Raw genomic sequence first — 22,080 nt, forward strand, 5'->3', positions numbered from 1 at the left:
AAAACACTAAATATAAATGGTATTTTGAAAGAAATCCCAACAACCAAGTTTTTCTCTAAATATTTCTCCATGGTACTTCTGCACTGTACTTGAAATATCCAAAGGTAATGTCGAAACTGCCACAAATTATCAACCGATTTGGGCCAGTGCAGCTTTCACGATAGATGTTTTTTTGTTCAGCATTTAATCTTAATGGCTTTAGAAGAGTTGTTCTTGTAGAAGAAATTATCAGTCATTGTGAAACAACCAGAAGCCAATATATCTATATGAGAACTTTGTATAATTGTCCTGTGTTTTCTCCCCTCAGCCAGGAAGAAAAGCAACTCTTACATGTGCCACTGCTTTTGACTGAAGACACTTCACACTTGGAGCTACTTCCTACTGTACTTCCCGAGAATAGGTTAAATACAGAGATTAGTATTTTTAGCAGGAGCATTGTAATTGAAGCATTTCTATGGGGATTGACAGTGACAGTCGTACGTGTTATTTAACCAGCGGAAACATTTTTACTTGTCTTTCATTCAGAGATTGAAGGTTGAAGTGTGTCAAAGATGCTTTAATGTGTGGACATTGTGACACATAAAAAAGGGCAAGGCTGATGTCTCATCTTGAGCTACTTCCTTCTATTCTCCAAAAGGAGACAAAAGTGTGCGGAGGAAAAAGGAAAAAAGAAAAAAGGTGTATTCCAGTGAAAGGAGAGCAAGAGAGGACTGTGTTGTGTGTTGGCAATCCTCCAGAAGAATGTAAGCGGGACTGATCTGAGCATCAAACGACAGCATCTGTGCTTTGTTCTCTGCCATAGTGTTTGCACTGGAAGCTTTTTATGAAGTCTCTCTATGACTCAAGAGCTCCCACTCTGTTCTGTGCCTCCATCCACTTCGATTTATTTCAGGGTAGACTGACGGCACTCCACTTGATCAAGGGGTTCAAACCGAAACAGAACAAATCAAAGAAATTATAAACTCAGCTATTTTTGAGGAGTGTTAATTTCAAACTATGTCATCAACAAATGCCACTTCACTGCTCGTGCACCTCCGGGTGGAAGTGTGAGATATGAAAGCTGTGTCTTTGTTGTTGGGAGATACAGTCATAGACATTTAGACGGAGAAGCAGAGAGGGACGGAGATGGGGTGGGGGCACTGCTTCTGCTCCTTCCCTCAGCCAATGCTTTTAGGGAGTGTTCTATAATTTTCTAAAAAAGCAAGAGTGACTGCATCAAGCTTCAAACAGCAGGACCTGCTCTTTGATCCATATCTTTTCATGAAAATACTTCTCTATCTTTGCCTTAAGAGTTTCCAATCTGCCTTCTGCCTTATTAAGATCATTTCAGTGAATAGACCAAAAGAAAAATAGCTTCACATTCAGCATTTTAAAGTGCACAATTACATTTTATGCTGTGCAATTAGAAAGGTTCTCATTTGCATATTCGCCTGAAGCACAAAAATAAGGAGTATCTGAATGTATTGAACCCGAAAGGTTCAGAAAACAGGATGAGTCATTTGCACGTTAGGGATCAAGGAATCACATGACAAGAACGGACCAACCGGGTTAGGTAAGACTACGACTCTATAGTAAAAACTAGGGACTGGGGAGTACCACAGATTTCTTACATTTGGGAAGTTGCCAGTCATTGGCCTTTGTTGTACAATGAAAAGAAAAACATCGCAGACTGCCAATAAAGGTCACCTCACCGTGGTTAATGATCAGACTCAGGCAGGTGGCAGGTATGTGAATGAATATGTGAACTGAATAAATAATAAATAAACTACCATCCAATAAAAAAAACAATCAATACTGTTAGGAGATCCAAGAGGAGAAGCAATAGGCATTTTTGTCGCTGAAATTATTAGTTTGTTGGGAGTCTTTGTGTATGCATTTTCCCATGAGACACAAGCAGCAGCACTCAGACGACCAATCCATGTATTAATCATTTGTGTGACAAGTAACTTTTTTCTGATGGACCAATTCCTTCAGCGAATGCACATCACTTTGTTCTAGCTTATTAAAAGCACGGTCTGTGTTAAAGGAAATAAGTCTTCTATTCGATGTGATAAAATAAAAGACCAAAACACCAATATTTGCTATTTTCAACAGTAAAACATTATGCATTGAAAACATAAGAGGTGTTGCTCTCAGAAATAGCAGAAATAGAGAAATAACAATCACAGTTGAGCACAAGGCTCTATCGTCGGCCTTGTCCTCGCCTTTACACATAGGATCTCGCTGCTTGTTCGTCTTTTATTCTTTAATGCACAAATTGTTAAGTTAAAAAGTGAAAGTTCCTGGTTGCCACCATATCTCTTTTGTCATGGGACGCTGTGAGATTTCCGTTCTTGTGAGATTTATGGATGTGCCTCTTTGCATCTCTAGAGCTTCCAGTCCTTATTAGTCAGTCATTATTCGTGTTTACCCAAAGTTTACTCAATTGTCAATAAGTGCTGCTCCCAGACTTTCAAAGACTAGAATTCTGTAATAGTTGGTGGAAACCGTTTGTGAAGGTCTTCCAACTTTTAAGTGTGACCCCAGTTTTATTCTCCTTACCGCTCATTGCTGGAGGGGAGTTGTTGCTCTACCCTGTGCTTTGAAATAATCCAAATGACTTCCACTGGATATAAACCAGGGTACATACTTGTTAGGTCATAGGTTTCACTTTTTCCTTCTTTAAAAACTCTTGCCTGATTTTACACTAAAAAATATAACAAGCTCCTTGAGACTGGAGGTCTTCGTTTGATTTAGTATTTGGGTATAAGTCATGCATTCACTGGGCACATATGAAACATCATCTGCGTTGCACTCTTAGCGCTCTTGTACTCTCCCCCATCTGTTTGAAGTCATAAAGGAAACTCATACTGTATGTACAATAGGTGAAGACGTGACTCTAAAGTAAATCCCATCACTAATAAAAACAATCCCTGTCAGTATAAAATCAAGGTGGAGAAAATATTCCATATATTCTATTTATAGGAAGAAATTACATTTGAACGTTAATAATTTAATTCAAATCAATAAAAAATTCAGTAAAACAAATGCATTCAGAATTTTAAGATTTATGTGTTCAACATGTATTAATTTGTCAACTAAGAATGATTAGAAATTATAAATGTAATTCTCCTTGGCAGAGTGTTATGGACTTAATGAAGCACCTAACTAATTGTTGAATTGCAGTCTTAGACTGTCATTCTAAATACAACCAAGAGACAGTTTGCAGATCAAAGCTGAACAGAGGGGTAAAAATAAAAGTTACTGTAGTGTTAGATTTGCCAGTGACTGATGCTCTGTAACTTAGAGGTGACCAAGCCACAGGAACACATCTGTAATGGCACTGCTCAAGCATATGTGCTTGAAATGCAGTCTCAAATTAAGATTTAACATCTTGGCCCAGAGACATGTCAGAATCTTGAGAGATAAGATTAATTATCACTGTGGTTAAATGTCATTTGCGTTTGAGTGCCAGTGTCTATGCATCTGTATCTGTGATGCAATGATACTGGTGTCAGGCAGCAATCATGCATAGACAGTTTTATTTAGCTTGATATAAAGGTCAAGCCTCTTGACAAGTAATAAAAAAGGTCAAGAATCTATGTTTATGTATGTAAGATTTGAGCCTCCTTTAGAACTATTTTTACCCACAAACCCTGCTACTACAGAAAAATGCTACATTTTAACTCTCGTCAACAAATGAACCGCAACTGTCCAGTAATCATGGCGCCCCGAAGCCCACCTGAGCGCATTTCTCTCTTTATTGTCTGTGTACAAAGCTGCAGCAGCAGTTTTTGAGAAATAGTTCCAACTGAATAGCTGTGTGGGTTGCAGTGCACACACATTCTTTGCTGTCTTCTCAATCAAAACAAGGTGACTGCTGCTGAGTTAATGCATGTTAGTTGTGTCTTTAATCTTAGTCTCGTCAGTTTCATTCAAAGTGGGTCCAAATGTTTACTTTACAAGACGCTGTTGCATCTCCAATTTGTTTTTCCTCTGCCATTCTGTTTGTATTTTTTATTTTATTTTTTTTTGCTGCCAGTTGCAATTGCTGTTCACCCGACTGTCTCCAGTCAGTCAAGTCTACCCACAGGGAGTCCTGTGGTCAGTGCTGCTTTGGTACTGTATGCCAAAATGCTAAGCAGGCTTCATTTTCCTTAGGATACAACTGGTCTAAAGTAAAAAATCCACACTTAGTGGCAGTGTATTGATTGCATCTGGCAAAGAGAAAAATGCAAAATATCAACATATCGATTTCCCCCCATTACTACCAACACAATCTACTGTATAAGACACTTTGGGCGCTTGTAAGTGAGTGGCATCCAGCAGCCACTGCCAGCTGACTGTCTGTTATGGATGTCATGTGGTGATGGAGGTGGTCAAGAAACAAAGGTGGTCAAAAGGTGGTCAAAGACAATTTTCATCACATCATTTCTGTCTGTCAGTCTGCCAGGTAGTGCTTTTCAACCAGCAGTGATACACACACACATAAACTGAGACAGGCATACAGGTCATGCACACAGAAACACATGTATGTGCACGTTCACCCAGTAGGAGGAAAAACAAGGTAGGCAGTGATATGACTGACAGATTTGGTTCTTTTGCTGACCCACACAGCAAATAATTTCACACACAGCTCACAAAGCTCCATGGAGGCCCTTAAACAAATCTTATCTGCCCTTCCAGACTTCTAATAACAACTTCGACATAAAATGTGTCTGAAAAAGAGCATCACACAGTACAAGAAGCCCTGGTAAAATCAATGGGGTTCAATTGCAGTCAAGTGTGGCTGCACAGTGTGTATCCACGGTACCTGGAGCCAACTTTGGCTTTTCTTGAATACAAATGAACACAAGGTTTCATGTATGTCCTTTTTTCTGTACTATAACTCAGTAGTTATGGCTCAACTCCTCAATTATAATTTTCGGGGAGCATAGGTGAAACTGCAAAAGTTCAAAAGAAGTTCATTTAAGAGTTCACCCACTAAAAAAGGTTTTATTCATGGAGCATTATCTAATAAGAAAGAGTTCTTCAAATACAAAGCTCTTCATTGTTAGCCAATAACAAATTTCAAAAGGGAAGCAGTTCTCTGACATTCAGCTCTTAGACCTTTGATAAGAAGGCATACCAAAGGGACCTCGTAATTTGAAGACACCACAGGACAACAGATACAGAAAATACTGTTCAGAAGACTGAAAACAACCAAGTGCACAACACAAAATGCCAAACCATTGCTAAAAATAATGGTTTAAAGTAATGTGAATAACTGTGTCAAAGGCTGAGATTAATTCAGATCAGGAAGAATTAACATCTATTAGCTGAAACCTTGACAAAAGAGGTTTCCACGCTGTCATAATCTTAGAAGCAAAACTGCTGTTTTTCAAAAATGTTGTTCATAAAATAAATTACAGGGTAAAAAGCTTTTGCTTAATTGGTTACGTTTTTCATAGACAGGAAAGAAAATTCAGACATGTGCTCCAAAATGTTTAATAATTAAAAAAAACAATACAAATTGCATCATCAAGCCCATGTAGACTTACTTCTGAGGCATTCTGAGGCAAAGGCCTTTTCGTTTTAACCATCTCCTCAAAGTTGAAAATGAAAGTAATCAATTGTATTTTTTGAAAGCAACAATTAACCTTACTGTTGGCTCTAACAACTATTATTATGTAGCTTGGCAGGTTAAGTAAATGAAGTGGGTAGAAATACAGTAAACACCTATTGTTAAAAAAACAATGCAGGATATACTGTAAAGCATGTTGGTTTATATTTAAATGTTTTTTTGTTTGTCCATGCTTCCACTAGAGATGTTCCGACCATACAGAGACAACTATTTTAATACAAATTGCACAGTGTGGTCTGATCTCCATAAACATCCTCAGCTGTGCCACTTCACTCACCTTGGCACAAGCAGCTTGATTTGAACCAGGAAATTACCAGAGGAACGCAAGGACATACAGTCCTCTCTGAAGTACAGGGATGGCAGGGCCAATTTATTTGTTTTTTCAGTACACTGAATATAACTGTGTTTAAGATCAAAGGACGAACATCAGATTAAAGCACAGAATTTTAGGTTTTATTTTCTTGTATTTACATCAGGATATACACGACAACACTGAACACTGCAGAACCTTTAACAGATGATCCATCGTTTAAATAAGCATAAGTACTGGAACATATAGTTCTAAAGTAATTAAGGCAAAAATGTCAATTCCACTAACAGTGTTTGCAATACCTGCATCAAACCAGCGAGTCACTGACATCACCGAATTTTTCTTTTGCTATGCTTAATATTCTTTCACTGCAGCCTCTTTAAGTTGTTTGTTTTGAGGGATTTCCCCTTCGATCTCCTATTTAGCTGGGGAAATGCACGTTCAATTGGGTTAAGGACTTGGCCAGTCTAAAACCACTTCCACTTTGTCTCTCTGATGCAGTTATTTCATACATTGATAGTGATTGTCTGACCACATACCGAAGTTCCTTCCAATTAGTCGTGATGCATTTATCTGTAAATTAGCAGACAAAATACTTCTATGCAACCGTGGATTCAATCTTCTGCTACACTCTTGACTTATAGTATCAAAACAGATTAAGATAACACTTTATTGATTCCCAAGTGGAGAATTAACTTGAAACCCAGTCACAAGAAAAGAGGGGGAACACACTTCCTCTGAGTAATAAATTACCTGAGGTAAAAGGAGATTTTAAAGAAAAATGTGAGTTGAGTAAAAGCTTTATACAATAATTTTAACTTTACAAAGTATTTGCAATATTTATCCAAAAGTTTACTAAAGATCAGGTTAATTATACATTTCTATGCTGTTTGTGGTACACATGTGAATATTTAAAATGTCAGCCTTTTCCTGCATTTGTTTCAGAGGCAGCCAGTCAAGCTGAAGCGAAGATAATACCTCACTGTGCTTCACAGATTAGCTTGAACAGTTTAGATCTTTTTTCCCCACCCTTCTGCCTTTCTATTACAATAATAGATGTTAATGCTGGTCTCATCTGCCAAATAAACTGCAAAATTGCAACAGTTTTGAAGATAATCGCTTAAAAATTTCTTCATTTCTCTCCTTCAAGCAGTCGCACCCACATTAATGCCATATTACAATCATAAACACAAATCATCAACACATCTCGACAGGCACCCCACTGCTTAAGAAGCCTTCTCGTGACCCCTGCCTATTGAGAAATTACGGATCCGTCTCTCTTCCTCCATTTCTGGCCAAGACCATGGAACGAGCAGTCTTCAATCAACTCTCACACTTTCTTTCCAAGAACAACCTCCTTGATGTCAACCAGTCTGGCTGTGGAGTGGTCACTCAATAGAAACTGGACTCCTGATGGTCATGGAATGTCTGTGGGCTTCAAAAGCCACCGATCAGTCTTCTGTCTTAACTCTGGTCTTACTTATCGAGACGAACCTTCAAAGTGTCCTGGCAGAGGCATGTCTCTAACTCTCAAAGCCTCTCATAGCCAAGGTCCTTGGTCCTCTTCTTTTTTCTGTATATACTACATCCCTGGGTTCTATTATCCATTCTTGTCTTCCCAGCCAGACCTTCAAGAAAACACAACATCAGCATCAACATTGGATCTGCAGTGATTGTCGCCACTAAGTCGGCCAGAAATCTGCCGGTCATCATCGACGACCAACTGAGCTTTACAGACCACATCTCCTGTCTCTAGGGCATGTGGATCTGCCTTCTACAACATCAGAAAGATCAGATACAACCCAATGATGTGTGTGTGTGTGTGTGTGTGTGTGTGTGTGCCTCTCTCTCTCTCTGATGGACTAGATCCAAGAACTCAAGTCTGAAAGCATCAGTTTCAGATTATGACCGTAGCTTCCCTAAACAGCACTGATAGATAAGCATGGTCAGCATGTTTATCTGGAATGTTCCTGAAACTGCTCATTACTATGTGATTTTACAAAGTTCAAGAAGTCTTGTTCTAACTACTATAATATCCACCATTCACCATGCTACATTCATTAAAAAACATCACTTGTTTTCGATAATCTTTCATAGCAGAACAGCTATTTGACAGAAGGAAGTAACACAGCACTTCATCACACCAGGAGTAGCCATACAAGCACAACCATGAAATATAAAGGAACTACTGTCTGCAGGTAATGGGATATTGCTTGTGATATACAACTGTTTGCCATCATTTATCAGACACTAGTTACAATGTGGGACAAAACAGTAGACCAGAATTGTGTCTAGTCAGACTCAGTGTAATCTCTTCAATCACCTCACTGTGGAAACATGCTTTATGTCTGCCTTCACTGAAGGTCAACTGGAAGAATGAGTTTTTTCTGACTAAAATATTGTATGTTTTTTGTTTGGAAATGACACTAGGTTGACACTAGTCGACTGCATTCTTCCTGCAACCTAGAGAAGATGCTGTATGCTGATAATGAGACGGACAGAGCCAGCTTCTCCATTACCATCAGTCACAATGAGGATAATGATAATTAGATGTCCATGTGTGCCTCTGGTGGTCTCCTGAGACCAGAAGATGAAGTGAAAACACAGACTGACTAGACTTTTAAGGCCTCTGCTCTCACTCACACACTGACATACTGTCATGATGCAGTATTTACGTGCTGCCACTCAAGGTTACACCTTGAAACCCTACTCCTCTTTTACATCTTACTAGAAGAGGATATTGATGCGCTTTCAAGGGAGGATCAGCCAGTGAAGCACTGAGATTACAAAGTCAATATTGGTTTGCTAGTTTAAAATAAAAATTTGCACTGTTTCACACATCTACAGAAAGTGACCATCTTGCCTGGTGCTGCAAAGCAATGTAAGTTTTAAGAAGGAATCAATGGGATTCCGCTGGTGTAATACACAAGACATTAATATGTATATCAACACACACCCCCAAAGTATATTCCCACAGGAAGAATTTAAAGCTTGTAAAATTGAAGGCACACGTGTCAAATAAAAACAAGTTCTCATAGGAGCCAGTGAGTTTTACTATATACTGCCTTGGGCTGCTAAACTATATTGATAAAAACAAGAGAATAACTTAGAGGAATGAAATTACAGTTTGTGTAGCAAGTATTTTTCTTGCAAATTTTGCTGTGCCAGATACAGGCCTGAACATGCTCCTGTAACACCTTACTGAAAATAATAAAATATTCACACAAGGCTAGACATAAACCTCTCATAATTATTGTCTTCCCATTGTTGAAAAATATTTCCACTTTGTATAACATTATACTGGATGGTTTTCCACAATAAAAGAGGGATATAGTCCCTATAACATTAAATATGAAGAATTCATAACTCATTGATATGCATAGTATTCCTTCCAATGTAGGTTGAGACTAGTGACTGGAATACTATTAATCAGTCCCTCCAGGATTTTGTGGCGTTGTGATCTGGACACCTAATTCAGCCAATCCCCTGCAAATGCTGTGTGGCCATTTAAAACATCATAAAAACTTTGCAGCATTCATCACATTTTTTGTTTTGGAAAAGCTACTGCAAAATCAGACATTTTAGACTAATCACAAAAACCTCTGGTGAATCCTGGAGGGACAGTGTAATGATAAAAACAATATAAAATAAAGATGAGACAGAATAATTTTGCCACCTGTCATCTGAAAACAGTGTCTGTTTTTCTCAGCTTTAGACTATTTCTTAGCTTTATTGTCTATGAATAGTCTGATATTGTAGTAATTTTGTATGTATCTAGCAAAACAAGAGATTACTGTCACTGGAAAAGCCCCAGAGATAAATAATGCATCTAGAGATCAGCCAACTATTATTAGCCTCTGATTCATCTCAGATTATCTCAATGTGTGTATTCTTTCTCCTCCAAGTCATCCACTAGTGTAAACTGTTTGCCAGTATAGACACATACCCCAAACAGTGGTTAACAAATATGTAGGTTCCTTAAACCAGCAGAGCCAGATAAATATACGAAAAACAGATACACAAGCAAGTCTAGACACTACCTGCATAAGAAATCATACATATTGTTTTAGCCTATATACAATATCAATACAAAGTTGTAGCCTATAAAAAGGCAAATTGTTAAAATCTAGACAGTTATAAAATGATTCATTTAACTGTAGCCTGTGCAACAGATGCAACTGAAACATAACAATTTGCAGAGGTGCCATTGTATTACTGGAACAATAGCACAACCACATGTAATGTCACACCTGGAAGTAATTATGAACATGAGAAGGCAAATGATACTGTACTTTTACACTTTTACTTTTTAATTTAGTCACGGAATACTGCTGATGTAAGCAGTGTAAATGTGGGCTGGAACAAATAGAGCCAATACACAATACAAGAGTTGGCCATGTCACTGTGCCACCATGTGGCTCCTTACTGGAGTGCTGTACTGGTTTTTTGTTTGCAGTAGCTGACAGCTTTCAATGTCAAATGGATTATGCTGAGAGTACATCTACCTATAAATCATTCCAGTGCTTCCTGCTGTGAAAATCTCAGCATTTTAATGTCACTTCTGAAATACCAGGTTTGTGGTTGGATTAGATTTTTGCCTGCTGTATGTGTGTGTGCGTGAGCACATGCGTGTGCAATTCTCTCTTTGTACATCCCATATGGAGCATAACCAAATGTTATTTTCACCCCTGTGAAGCTTGATGATGAAAAAATGCATTTCCTATTGACGCCTACAATCTCAAAACAGGCCCAGTTCAATATCAATATCAAATTTTACACCAGGTTCTCATACCAGATGACACACACACGCACACCCACATACAGAGGATTGGCACTATTCATCTTTATATAGTATAAGGAGTAGATATGACTAATGTATGTTCGCCTGTTGAGTCATCTTTAACTGAAAATGAGGGTTGGGGTGTAATTAACATGAGAATTGCATTTTATTTCTCTCTAATAGGACATGTAAGTAGGAAATATAAGAATATACATTAAGGTTAAGACCAAAAAACACATTAAAAAAAGACAAGATGGAAAGCAGTTCATGTCTAAAGCCCTGTTTCCTTCAAAAGGCTGATTGTTCCTTAAATCCTTTAAAGCTGATTAGACCCCATGTTGCCCAAGAAAGACCGACTGCTGTTACCTGTGTGTTAGTGGTTTTTAAGTATCAATAAAGAGTGTTGATGCAGGGGATTATGTGTGAATGACGTAACAGGCGAAACAACACAGGTAAAAAACGAGAAGGAGAGAGAGAATGCAGTTTGTTTCAGAGTTTAAACACTTTATGCTTTTTTTAAATATAGTTTCCCAGCATCACTGACACTAATTACAAGTGTCACATGTATGTGGAGCAGTTGAGCCTGCATCTATACATGTGCATGTTTCTGGTTGCAAATACATTAAAATCTGTCTTCAGCAAAATATTTTGCTATTTCAGTTATATTTGCAGCAGAGGGTCAACTACACCGTTCCAAAAAAACAGAAATCACTTACCAGAATTATCTATTTGTATCACTCAGAAACATGTTTCACATAAACGCTGTGCCAAATAACACAATTTCCAGTCATCTTGCTTTTGTATATGAATCTGTTATGATTAGCAGAACAAAGAACTGCAACTGCCAAGCTGTTCATTGTAATGTATTTCATGGCTCCAGACAGCTTTCATCAAAGTGCTTCAAATTTGAATGCATTCACTATTGAGATTGCCTCCCCTCTTATCTCATCCCTCTTTCTTCTACCCCACAGATGACTGTCAATGAACTCCACACTAACAACTTTCTTTGCCTTCTGCCCTTGCTTTACAGAGCAAGTCATTCTAGTTTTTTTTTACACCTGTCAGTAACAGAAGAGGAGGTGGAGGAATATGTTTCAGTGTAATCATGTTTTTTTTGTTTTGTTTTGTTTTTTAAAGCAATGCTTAATAAATGAGAAAGATAATGCTCAACAGTCAGTTGGGGATGTTTTTTGCCACACCACCATGCAAGCATTCTGTTGCGGTAATCCTCCAAAAACGTCACGCACACTCTTGTTGCAGGTGGGTGGCCAGGAGCTGTATGCAGAATTAACATTTTTGCTATCAAAAGGCTTCAAACTAAATGACAGTTGGACAGAAAATAGAAGGAAAGACAATGAGAAGGAAGGCAATTGAGTGCAGGAGAGAGGTGGGATGAACAGAAGGAAAAGATCATCAGTATTCAGCATGTGGATAAGCATGCTCAAACATATTCAAAAGATGATTGAGTAGAGGCAGGTTCAACCAGATAAAGTAGTAAGAGTGACAGAGGACTGTGTAAGAGCAGCTTCCCCTTTAAGATTTGTTACAATATACTTAATTTTTAAAAGCACCATTAATTTTAAGTTACTCATCTGCTCTAAAGACTTTTCTTATTAATTAAAAAATAAATCCAGAAAATAAGAATATCTGCAGAAAAATTACATGAGTGTAATAGTTGCTTATGTATTCCATTGCTCCCGGTTTTCACCTCACTGCTTAGTGTGGGTGTGAGTGGGGTGGGTTCACTTTCCATCATTCATCCCTCTATTCATGTGGCACAAACATCACGACTTTGATGGACTTAGTTTCAGGACCAATCTGCAATCTGCAAACAGCTCACACAATGTTGCAGAAGTCTTTCATCCCATATGTTTTTGTCGGAATTAAATCTCTCAGTAACCATCCGTTGCAAGGTCATATCAGTATATTCCGGCTTGCCATAGCATTAGAAATGAAAGCATTTAAAATGCTAATTCTTTAATAAGAATACATTTTTGACACCGACAACACACGTTCTGTTATGACCCGTTGTCTCACCTTTGCAGAGCTCCCTAGTCCGAGTGACTTGGGAATGCTGACTGATTTGTAGCATTTTATTTTCACTAGAAGAATACACAGAGTGAGATTAGCAGATGCTAAGTTATCGTTTATTGTATGGGTCTTTCTGATGTCTGCCTATCATACACACACACGCACACAAAGAGACAGATCCCAGCTGAGGTCAGACACTCTACTATATCATTACACGCAAAGAGATCTCAGCAAGTAAAAAGCCATGTACCTTAACCTTTTTATGTAGTTAAAAGGATAAGAGGACATATTCTGTGACCTTGCTGTCGAAGAAATTATTGAAATAATGAATATTCACTCAGTTGTCAGTTGTCATACCAAGTCAGTACCATCAGTATGATGTGTCCACTCTAATGCTGATAAGAGTATTCAAACTACAGCAAATTCTGAGTGGACAACACATGTAAGATCAATTTTTGATTAATCAAAATTAACTAAGCACAGGCTACGATTAATTGCTAATTTATCCCTCAATTTAATATAAATTCTGTGTAATCACTTTAATAATCTGCAATCATGTGGGAAACTTAATAATACAGAATTTTTACTAAAATGATAACTTGCAAAGTAATTAATGGAATGAGTCTGTTTTTTTTTTTAGCTGAGCTTATTACAATACTGACATTCAAATCAGGGTTGCTGTAGGTTTTACTAAATCAAATTTAAGATATCTTTAAAGTTATATATAACATATAATATTTTATATATGAATCTGGAAAAAAAAACGGCTATGTTTAAAATTAATAAATTCATAGGTAATCAAACAGATTTGTTGAGCTGTTGCACAGTGTGTAATGTTCACAGCCACACAGCTTTAAATAGTGGTGTGTGTCGATCTACTGAATGTATGGAATGATAGGACTTCGCTTTGATGTTTTCTCCTTGACTTAGACTTTTGCTTGCCTTGTACCTCACTTGTAAGTCGCTTTGGATAAAAGCTTCAGCTAAATGACTAAATGTAAATGTAACGTGAACGTGCTGCTTTCTTTCTATTTTCTCACTAAATTTGCACGTGGTACAGTGATGATTGTCCGAACCCTTCCAATGAAATTGCAAAATAAGTAAAACTAACTATGTTTTTTTTAAATCGATGTAACATTTAATGCACATTCAGCTTGTACAACATTTTCCATTATCAGAAGCAAACAAAATTGTCAAAAAGTATATAAAAGAAAGCTGAAGTAAAATATTGAAAATTATATCAGTGTAAAGGTTTGAATCCCCCTTGATAAACCCACTGGGTAAATAAGTTCAGAATAAGAAATCAGGTGTTTGCACACATGCACAATAAAATGCTACATGTTTGTTGGCACCAGGTTGGGCTTGCACTTAAAATCTGTGGGTGGGTAGATCTCCACGGGCAGTCTCAAGCAGTTTGATGAGAGCGACGAAAGCAACAGAATCACGAATACAATTCTCAGCTGATCTCTAAATGAAATTTGTAAACCTTCATAAAGCTGGAGAGGGATATACAAATAATTTAAAACTGTTAACTGTTAAGACCATAATGCAGACGTGGAAGTCCAAGGAAAATGTAAAGAAAGTGAAGAAAAACTCTCAGCACAGCAGTGATATCGCTAACAGCTGATTCAGGGTGCAAAAACGTTTTGCTCTGTCTTTTGCTTTTAAATCAAATTAAGGATCAGTGTGTATAAGATGCAATTGGCTAAAAGACCTGTGTGACCGCATTACTATCTGTGCCCCATGCTAAAAGTAACATATTTGCTTTAGCTTTGTAGTTAATGTATTTTTAAGTTTTGCTATTTATTTTTGCTATATATTGTTTGTACTAGACTTTTTTTTATCTGTGTAAACTAACCCTAACTCTTATCCTAGTTTGTACCAGACTTCAATGTTTATGATCAACTCTGCGTAAAATGCAGCAGCTAGGAGAAACAAAAACAAGAATTTGTTTCATACAAACTGTAACTTGATAGAAACTAACCTCAATTCAGTTTGGAGGGACTGCTGAGGTTTCATACAAGCCTCAGCTGAACTTTGAAATTGTTTTCTGACAATTTCTGGTCAAAGAGCTATTCTGACAAAGAGCTTTCCATTTTGGCTTTAATTACTTACACCCTAATGGCTAAAAATCACCCTAATGTGATTTTTGTGCAGAAAGAGGTAAATGTAGTGACCAAGGGCTAGTATGACATGTCGTGCATATAAGAATAAGCAGAACTTTGATACTGTAACAAGACCAGCTTTAAGGAAATTAAAGAAATTCCTTTTGAGCAAACTCAAGCACAATGAAATGTACATCAAAAAGGCAGCATACAAAGCCACAACGCCAAAAGCAACATACTGTCACTGATCAAACTCTTTCCCCTCAACTTGTAAATCCCGTGTGTTAAACTGAAACTGCGGGCAATCAGGGAATCAAGGTTTCTGGAACTCCAGGGATCTCAGGAATCTCTTGTGTAGACTTTCTCCCTGTTGTGGGAATCTGACAGTTGACGTGTGGGAGCTGGAGGCAGCCAACGGTTAGTTGAGTGCTGTTCATGAGGAGAAGACTGGAAGATTACTGTGCACTATTAAAATGGGGTGGGAATGTGAGCTGTTGAATGCATTTCTCTTTTCAAGCTGCAATGATTACACGAGAATTATAATACATGAATTCTGCTGTACCATATTATTAGTGTCATTGTGGAGCTGGAAAGAGATGTGGCTTTGAACATGCACCTTTGTAGAGAAATGCATGCATAGCATTCATATATGCAACCTTATAATCTTTTTGCCTAGTAGTAGGAAAGAATTATGACAGCATTGCCATCCAGTATTAATCAGCCACCAGCAGAGAGAGACAGAGATTGAGCACGATAGACAGCTTCAAGGGAGAGTTGGACAAGGGGAGGATGTGGTGAGTGTGCATATGTATGTGTCTTTGTGGGTGATGGTAATTTTACACCCCACTCTCTGATCACGGACTCCAGTTACAGGTACTTCAGTGAACCTGTAACCACACTGTCAAACATCTGTCAAGAGGCTGACAGCGTGATTATTGCGAGCCATATTAAACAAAAACTCAGCCGTCATCACTTCCATACAGCAGTTTAATTCACGGCCTTTTAGGTGTTCTGAAGTTAGGCTAAACAATGCTACTCATTTCTCAGTGAATGTCAGGATTGGATCATGTCACTGAGTTAAATGTCATCAATGCATATTTGGATAATGAAGCAGAGAATAAAGGTATTTTTTGCTTGTAAACCTTTTCTTAGCTACAGTATAGAACTTTGCCAGTTGAAGCAAAGTGCAAATAGAAAGCAGATTCGTTTTCTAGTGGCTTTGTGTTTTGTTTTGTTTTTTTAAACACAGGGTGCAGAGAGTAATAGAACACAGATCTGAAGTTAAATCCAATTCAGTGAGATCCAACAGCACTGCAGATAATCCTATTGTACCTTCTCTAAGCTTATAATGTTCGATTTTTGGTGAAGATTTTGAAAGCTATTAATTCAACCTTATGGGGATTTTGGGATCGCAAAGATCGGACTTTATCATGTTTTGTAATGTTCTCTATTAACTGTCTGTTTCAAAAAACTGTATCTAGCTACATGCTCATGGCTGAAACCCTCCTTTTGGTATGTAAATATGCAGGAAATTTTGCCAGGAGATGTTATTTTGTTACCATCAACTGTATCTAAACATAGATTTTACTGATTAATACTAATTTACTGTACACAGAAATTGCTGTACAGTATGAGTGTGTGATTAAATTGTTTACTTACAGCATTAACCCTGTGGCAACAATTTAAACACGTTTCCATGCAGCATTGTAATTTCCATTTTTCTGTGTTTCTGCTCACTTAATTGAAGCACTGTTTCCCCTTAATTAATCTATTCACTAATAGCCACTTAGATTTGAACTCACATTAAAACCTTTCTCTGCAAACACACACGTACACTCAGCATCACTGAATCCGAGCATTCCTTTGTCTTTGCATTCCTTGTACCCATAAGACAAATGCTAAACTGATTCTGAGCATTTTTTCTTTAGACACCTTGCACTGCGTACCATTAAACACTGTCTAACTGATAAGGGGACATTTTATTTTATAACACCACTGATAAAGGGCTGTTGCAGTCTTTTAGATAGAGGGCTTATCTACCTTCCTTTATGGCTACTGCTTATCAATGATTCCTTTCGAGACATTTCAGGGGATTAGGCCAGATTATTCCTCTTCTCGAATCCCATTCCTTTGCAATCTCCTGTCGTAGACAATATAAACCCACTGGCAGCCTGAAACATCTAGTTATGGTCGAAATGAAGAAAAACGAATTTCCACTTAAAGTATTTACTTACTTACTTAATATACAGAAACACTGAATTCACTATTTACAATGGAACAGTTATCTCTCATTTGCATTTTTTTTTTTGGTCAGTGTGTGTAAGCTGTAGCATCAGAAGCAATATACATTAAATTCTTACCCTGAAATATTCACCAATGGGCTGTTAGTGTTTGATGAAATCTACCTCTAGTTCCCATTGTGTTTGCACGCATTTATTTTAAGCTGTTTTAAATGAGTACACATGAAACACCGAAGCGTTTTAGATCTGCTGTACCGTAAACCCACTCCTCCTGATAACCCACACGCTCCTACATCCATTACTATTTCAAAAAACTGCCATTCTACTCTCTCGCCACCTGCATTGTATTCTGGGTCGACTACTTCTGATAACTGCATTAACTAAATGTATCTGAACAAATACATTAATGAACTTACTGACATCCACAGTCTGATGTATAAACACAACAATATATAGCAATACAGTTATTGTAGTACTTTTTATATTAATAACACTAATTGTGTAGTTTCAGGTGACTCACAGCTGGTGGGACTTTATGGAAGACATCTTTAGCATTTTGGAAGTAGCAACTCTTCCGGGGAGTCTTTCACCATCTGCCAGCAGACTACAGCAAATCTATCTCTTCAGAGTCCTAGTAATCTGTAGTTTCACTCTGATACCGTAGCAAACATGCCAGGTCAACCATCTTTTACAATGAAACATAAACATTTTAATTGTTATTGTTGGCATTAGTTTTTTTTAACCTCTTTATTAAATATTGGGTAAACAACAACACAGACTGATGATGTCGCACACTTCATATAGATTATAATTTCATCATACAATTGTTGGATGTAACAATATTCTATGTAAAAATAGTTAATTCCAACACTGCCCAGAGACAGGGTTTGGAAATAATCGAATCCACTGCTGCATAGAAACTGTAAGCTGTTAACCCCTTACTCTATCCCTGAAATTTCAAAATAAATAATTTTTCATATTGGACTGCCATTTTGGAGGATTTAGTCTATTGCTTTTTGAATTTTACTGTATCAGACTAACAGGTGTTTATATTATTTTGTCCACCCAGTTAAGATTAATACTAGCAGCCTAAAGAAATAATCACCTTAGAATGGAGTACATCATAAACAAAAAACTATATTCATCATGAAAAGAATGTATTTGATAGCATAGCTAGGTGTCACCAATATACACACCATGCCCGGTCTAAATACTTGAATTGTCCTTTTTTTAACCATTGCGGTTCTTTACACCACTACAATGGACTTAAAATGAAACAATCAACATATGCGTAAAGTGTAAGCGATTTGCTTTAATTTAAGGGTTTGTCATAAACACTTCATAATCTGTGAGGTAATTTTAAGAGCTCAATGCCTGGAGTCTGTGTGGGGCCTGGCTCATCCAGATGCAATGGAACCTTTATGGCAAAATAGAATTGGTTCTTCTTACGGGTCAGAAGATGCTATTAAATATGTTCCCTCTAAAGTGGTTTGACATGTTGGAGTGTTTTGGGTTTTTTATGCAATTAGGAAGATTAATCTGAAATATTAAATGATGTTGCACATTTCTGAGTAATGTGATTCTTTTTTCTTTAACAACTGAACAAAAGAGAAAAGTTTATGCTTATCTGTGCACCTTGATTAAATACTTTTTACAGATATTCTTCCAATTTTCACACAATAGCACGTGAAACACATTTTTGATACCTTTGAAGTCAGCTCATAGGATAAAAACTAACAAAGACTGACAAATTTGTCAATATCTTATTCAGTCTAGTGAAAGCTGTGCAACAAGATTCATTACAGTGCATGAAGGGTTGACATTAGGACAAAAGAAGGGGATTATTGTGCTCAAAGCAGCAATATCTCCGCTGGCACTCAAAAACAATAGGCTGGAGAAAATAAGCAACTCAGTTTGAAAGAAGAAAAGACCTGGCATACTGTGCAGCAGAACAAAGGGACAAAGAATTGGTTTCTGCTCAGGAACATATCAGCAATTTAAATGCATCAGCAGTCAGATAGAAATAAGGAAGCAACAGTACCCTGTGCCCATACAGCTAATCAATGCAATGGTCAAATCACTTACAGTTGCTGTCACCAGTGCCTGGAAAACCTTTAAATTATATGATTGTTGACAAAAAAAATATGTTAATCGTGCAAATTTGTGCGTTGGCCTCTAGGCACCACTAAAGCCGAGTAGCCTTTGATTCTTTTGTAAACCACATCTAATGCAATATACTGTATCTAATGACAATATACCTTACATTGAGAAACATGTTTCATTGGCTAAACGAATGCTGTCTAAACACAATCAACTATAAAAGAACTATGAGGACTACAGTCTAAAATTAGCACTATCCTGATTTAAATGGCAAAATGTTTGACCTCATAATAAGAAAATGAAACCTCGGGCCAAACAAGCCCAGGTCACATTTGATGCTTTTGATTTTAGGTTCATACTTTAGATGGTTCCTGAAATGTAATGAGAGTTGATATCCAGCCAAAGCACCACCTCAAGAAGTGTTGAGTCAATTCCTGAGATAAGTGGCACTGTGATGATAAAATGGGGGAAGAGCGTGGCAGCAATCTGATTTTGCTGCAACTACTAGTCTATTTTACTACTAGTCTGAGCAGGAGGAGACAAAAAGACAGAAACAGACTACACCATTACCACAGGGACACCTAGTGCCCACCTGTCTGATTAGTATTGGCTGCACTAAGCACAGCCTGCGGCATAATAAATACTGTAATGCTGTGAGATAAAAAGAAGATAGTAGAGTGTGTCCATTTTCTGTGTTCCTGTCTTTGTCCCTCCACTGAATAAGACATTTTATTTAATGAAAAGCAGCTTTGCTTTTCATTAAATATTTATTTTCTTTGGTTATGCTGACACATTACAGATGACAACTACAACAAACAATTTGTCTGACACCATTTTTTCACTTATAAGGATGGTAATGTATGAAAGACATATAAAAAGCATTTGTTTCTTAGGTATTGAGATGATTGTAGAATACTTTCCAAAAACTGCATAAAGACTTTCCAGATGAAGATTTTACAGCCTAAACTGTATCAAAGTAGGCTGAAGTAACTCCCCAAGAACATTAGGATTAACTACGGTGAAGCTGGAGCTGCAGCTTGTGTTTGACATTTAATCAGTTATAGCTGCAGATAATTTTTCTGTTTAACATATAGAATCAGCAATTTTCCAATATGTCTGTGTAATTTTGATGTGCCAATTTAAATCATGCACCCTTTATTAACTTTACACACACTTCACATGTGCCTTTTACTCCTAGCATGTGGTAAGTGTCTCATACCGGTGCTTTTTGAACAGAATGGGTTTAAAAACATCGCTTACATACAACAGATTCTCAAACAATATGTGACCCGTTAACCAGTGGACATTCACTTAACGCTATCTACTAATGAATATAAGCGACATAGGGACATTCAAGCCTGAATACCTGTGGTGCACATACACCTACTTGAAAGGCACGCAGCATGGCCACATAATGAATGCGCATGCTTGGAGCCACAAGTTTTAATTACAGGCTTCCACAGGCAGACAAGAACCGCCACTTCTAATCAGAATCAATATACAGAGCCAAATAGGCTCTCACCCACACAGTGTCACTGATGCTTTACTGCCACAAAACCTTACGCAATCAAAATGACAGGTAGCTGTCAAAGCAGAGCAGAGAAAGGACAGATGCAAACTATCCCTAAAGCTCAACAACAAAAAGCGTTTTATTTTCAGTTTTTAAAGTCAGGCATACTATGCATATACAGTGCAAAGTAGTAACTTTTTCCACATTTTGTTATATTAAGTGATTTAAATTGGTTTTCCATGCTTTGAGGCAATAAAAGTAAAAGCCTGATTGCTATTTATTTTGTCAAAGATTAGGCCCCTTACCCTCTTCTCATCTGTAGTTACACTGTAATATTCGCACCTGTCGTGTAATATTTAATAAGTACCCTTGAACTACAAAACACCGTAGGTATTATTCTTAGTGTGATCTTGTTACCCTGTTATTCCCCAAAGTTTGCTTATTGTTATCAAGTAAGAACAGAATATGTATCCATAGGTACTATGGAGGTACACCGTTGTTACTAATCAGTACACAGTAAGTTCGCTGCTTACAGAGTAAGTAAGTCACGCGGTGTAATCGAATGTGTTACCGAGTTTGTTTTTTTAGTCACTGGCAAATTTTGGAAAAGTTTCATGTCCTCATTCCGTCACAAATTGTAACAAACTGGACGGTGAGATGTTCCATTAATGAAAAAAAGTATTTGCAAAGCAGTTGGTTTTTAATTCATTAATTACTTATAAAGGCTTAATTACTGTAGTTGCCTCAGAATTACACCATGCTGTGCTCTTCTTAACTTTACAACTACATTCCATAGCTATTTTTGGAAGGAGACTCTATACAAATAGCACATCACAAGGATGGCACATTATTTCATTATCAGAATTATTATTTTATTTTACAGTGCTCTTCACACGTATAAAATGTAATGTAATGTAACTATTCAAAGATCATGTTGGGAGGTGTACTGAATGATGTTCAGGGGTGTATGAACATGAAGAAAAAATTAATTACCCAAAGTTTTAGACAGAGGAACATGTTGCTGTGCATGATAAGTTTAGAATGAAAGTTATAGATTGGAGCTCATCCTCCCACTCTCTGCTGCCATTAACACAAAGACTCGCTGATAAGTCTGTATGTGGCTTTTATCTCTCTGTAGAGGACTACACTGGTAGTAAGTGTAATAGGAGAGAGGATAAAAGAGAGTGGGGGGAAAAAAGATGAATGACTGAGTCCCTTTGATTAATAGTGCTGGGAGCAAGAAAGGCAGAGCGGGAAGTGAAGATTGGTGTAGAATCCTTAACCGTCCCTTTGCACTCTATAAGGTACTCAAGTGACCAGTTGCCAGAAGTACATTTATTCTTGAGCACTTCAGACAAATGGCTTGATGCTGGCCACTGCTGCCTTTGTTTTCTTGTCCTTA

General features: G+C 37.4%; 1 protein-coding gene across 1 annotated transcript in view; it reads right to left on the reverse strand.

Moving 5' to 3' along the window:
• Positions 1-7,386: 7,386 nt before the first annotated feature.
• Positions 7,387-22,080, reverse strand: part of ipo11 (importin 11) — a 106,463-nt gene continuing 91,769 nt past the window's right edge. The window contains exon 30 of the mRNA XM_067522249.1: positions 7,387-7,540. Within this exon, the coding sequence (XP_067378350.1) occupies positions 7,436-7,540 (105 nt within the window). The 3' untranslated portion in view covers positions 7,387-7,435. The remainder of the gene's footprint in view (positions 7,541-22,080) is intronic.

The sequence above is a fragment of the Channa argus genome, chromosome 11, assembly GCF_033026475.1.
Source record: "Channa argus isolate prfri chromosome 11, Channa argus male v1.0, whole genome shotgun sequence".
Lineage (NCBI taxonomy): Eukaryota > Metazoa > Chordata > Actinopteri > Anabantiformes > Channidae > Channa > Channa argus.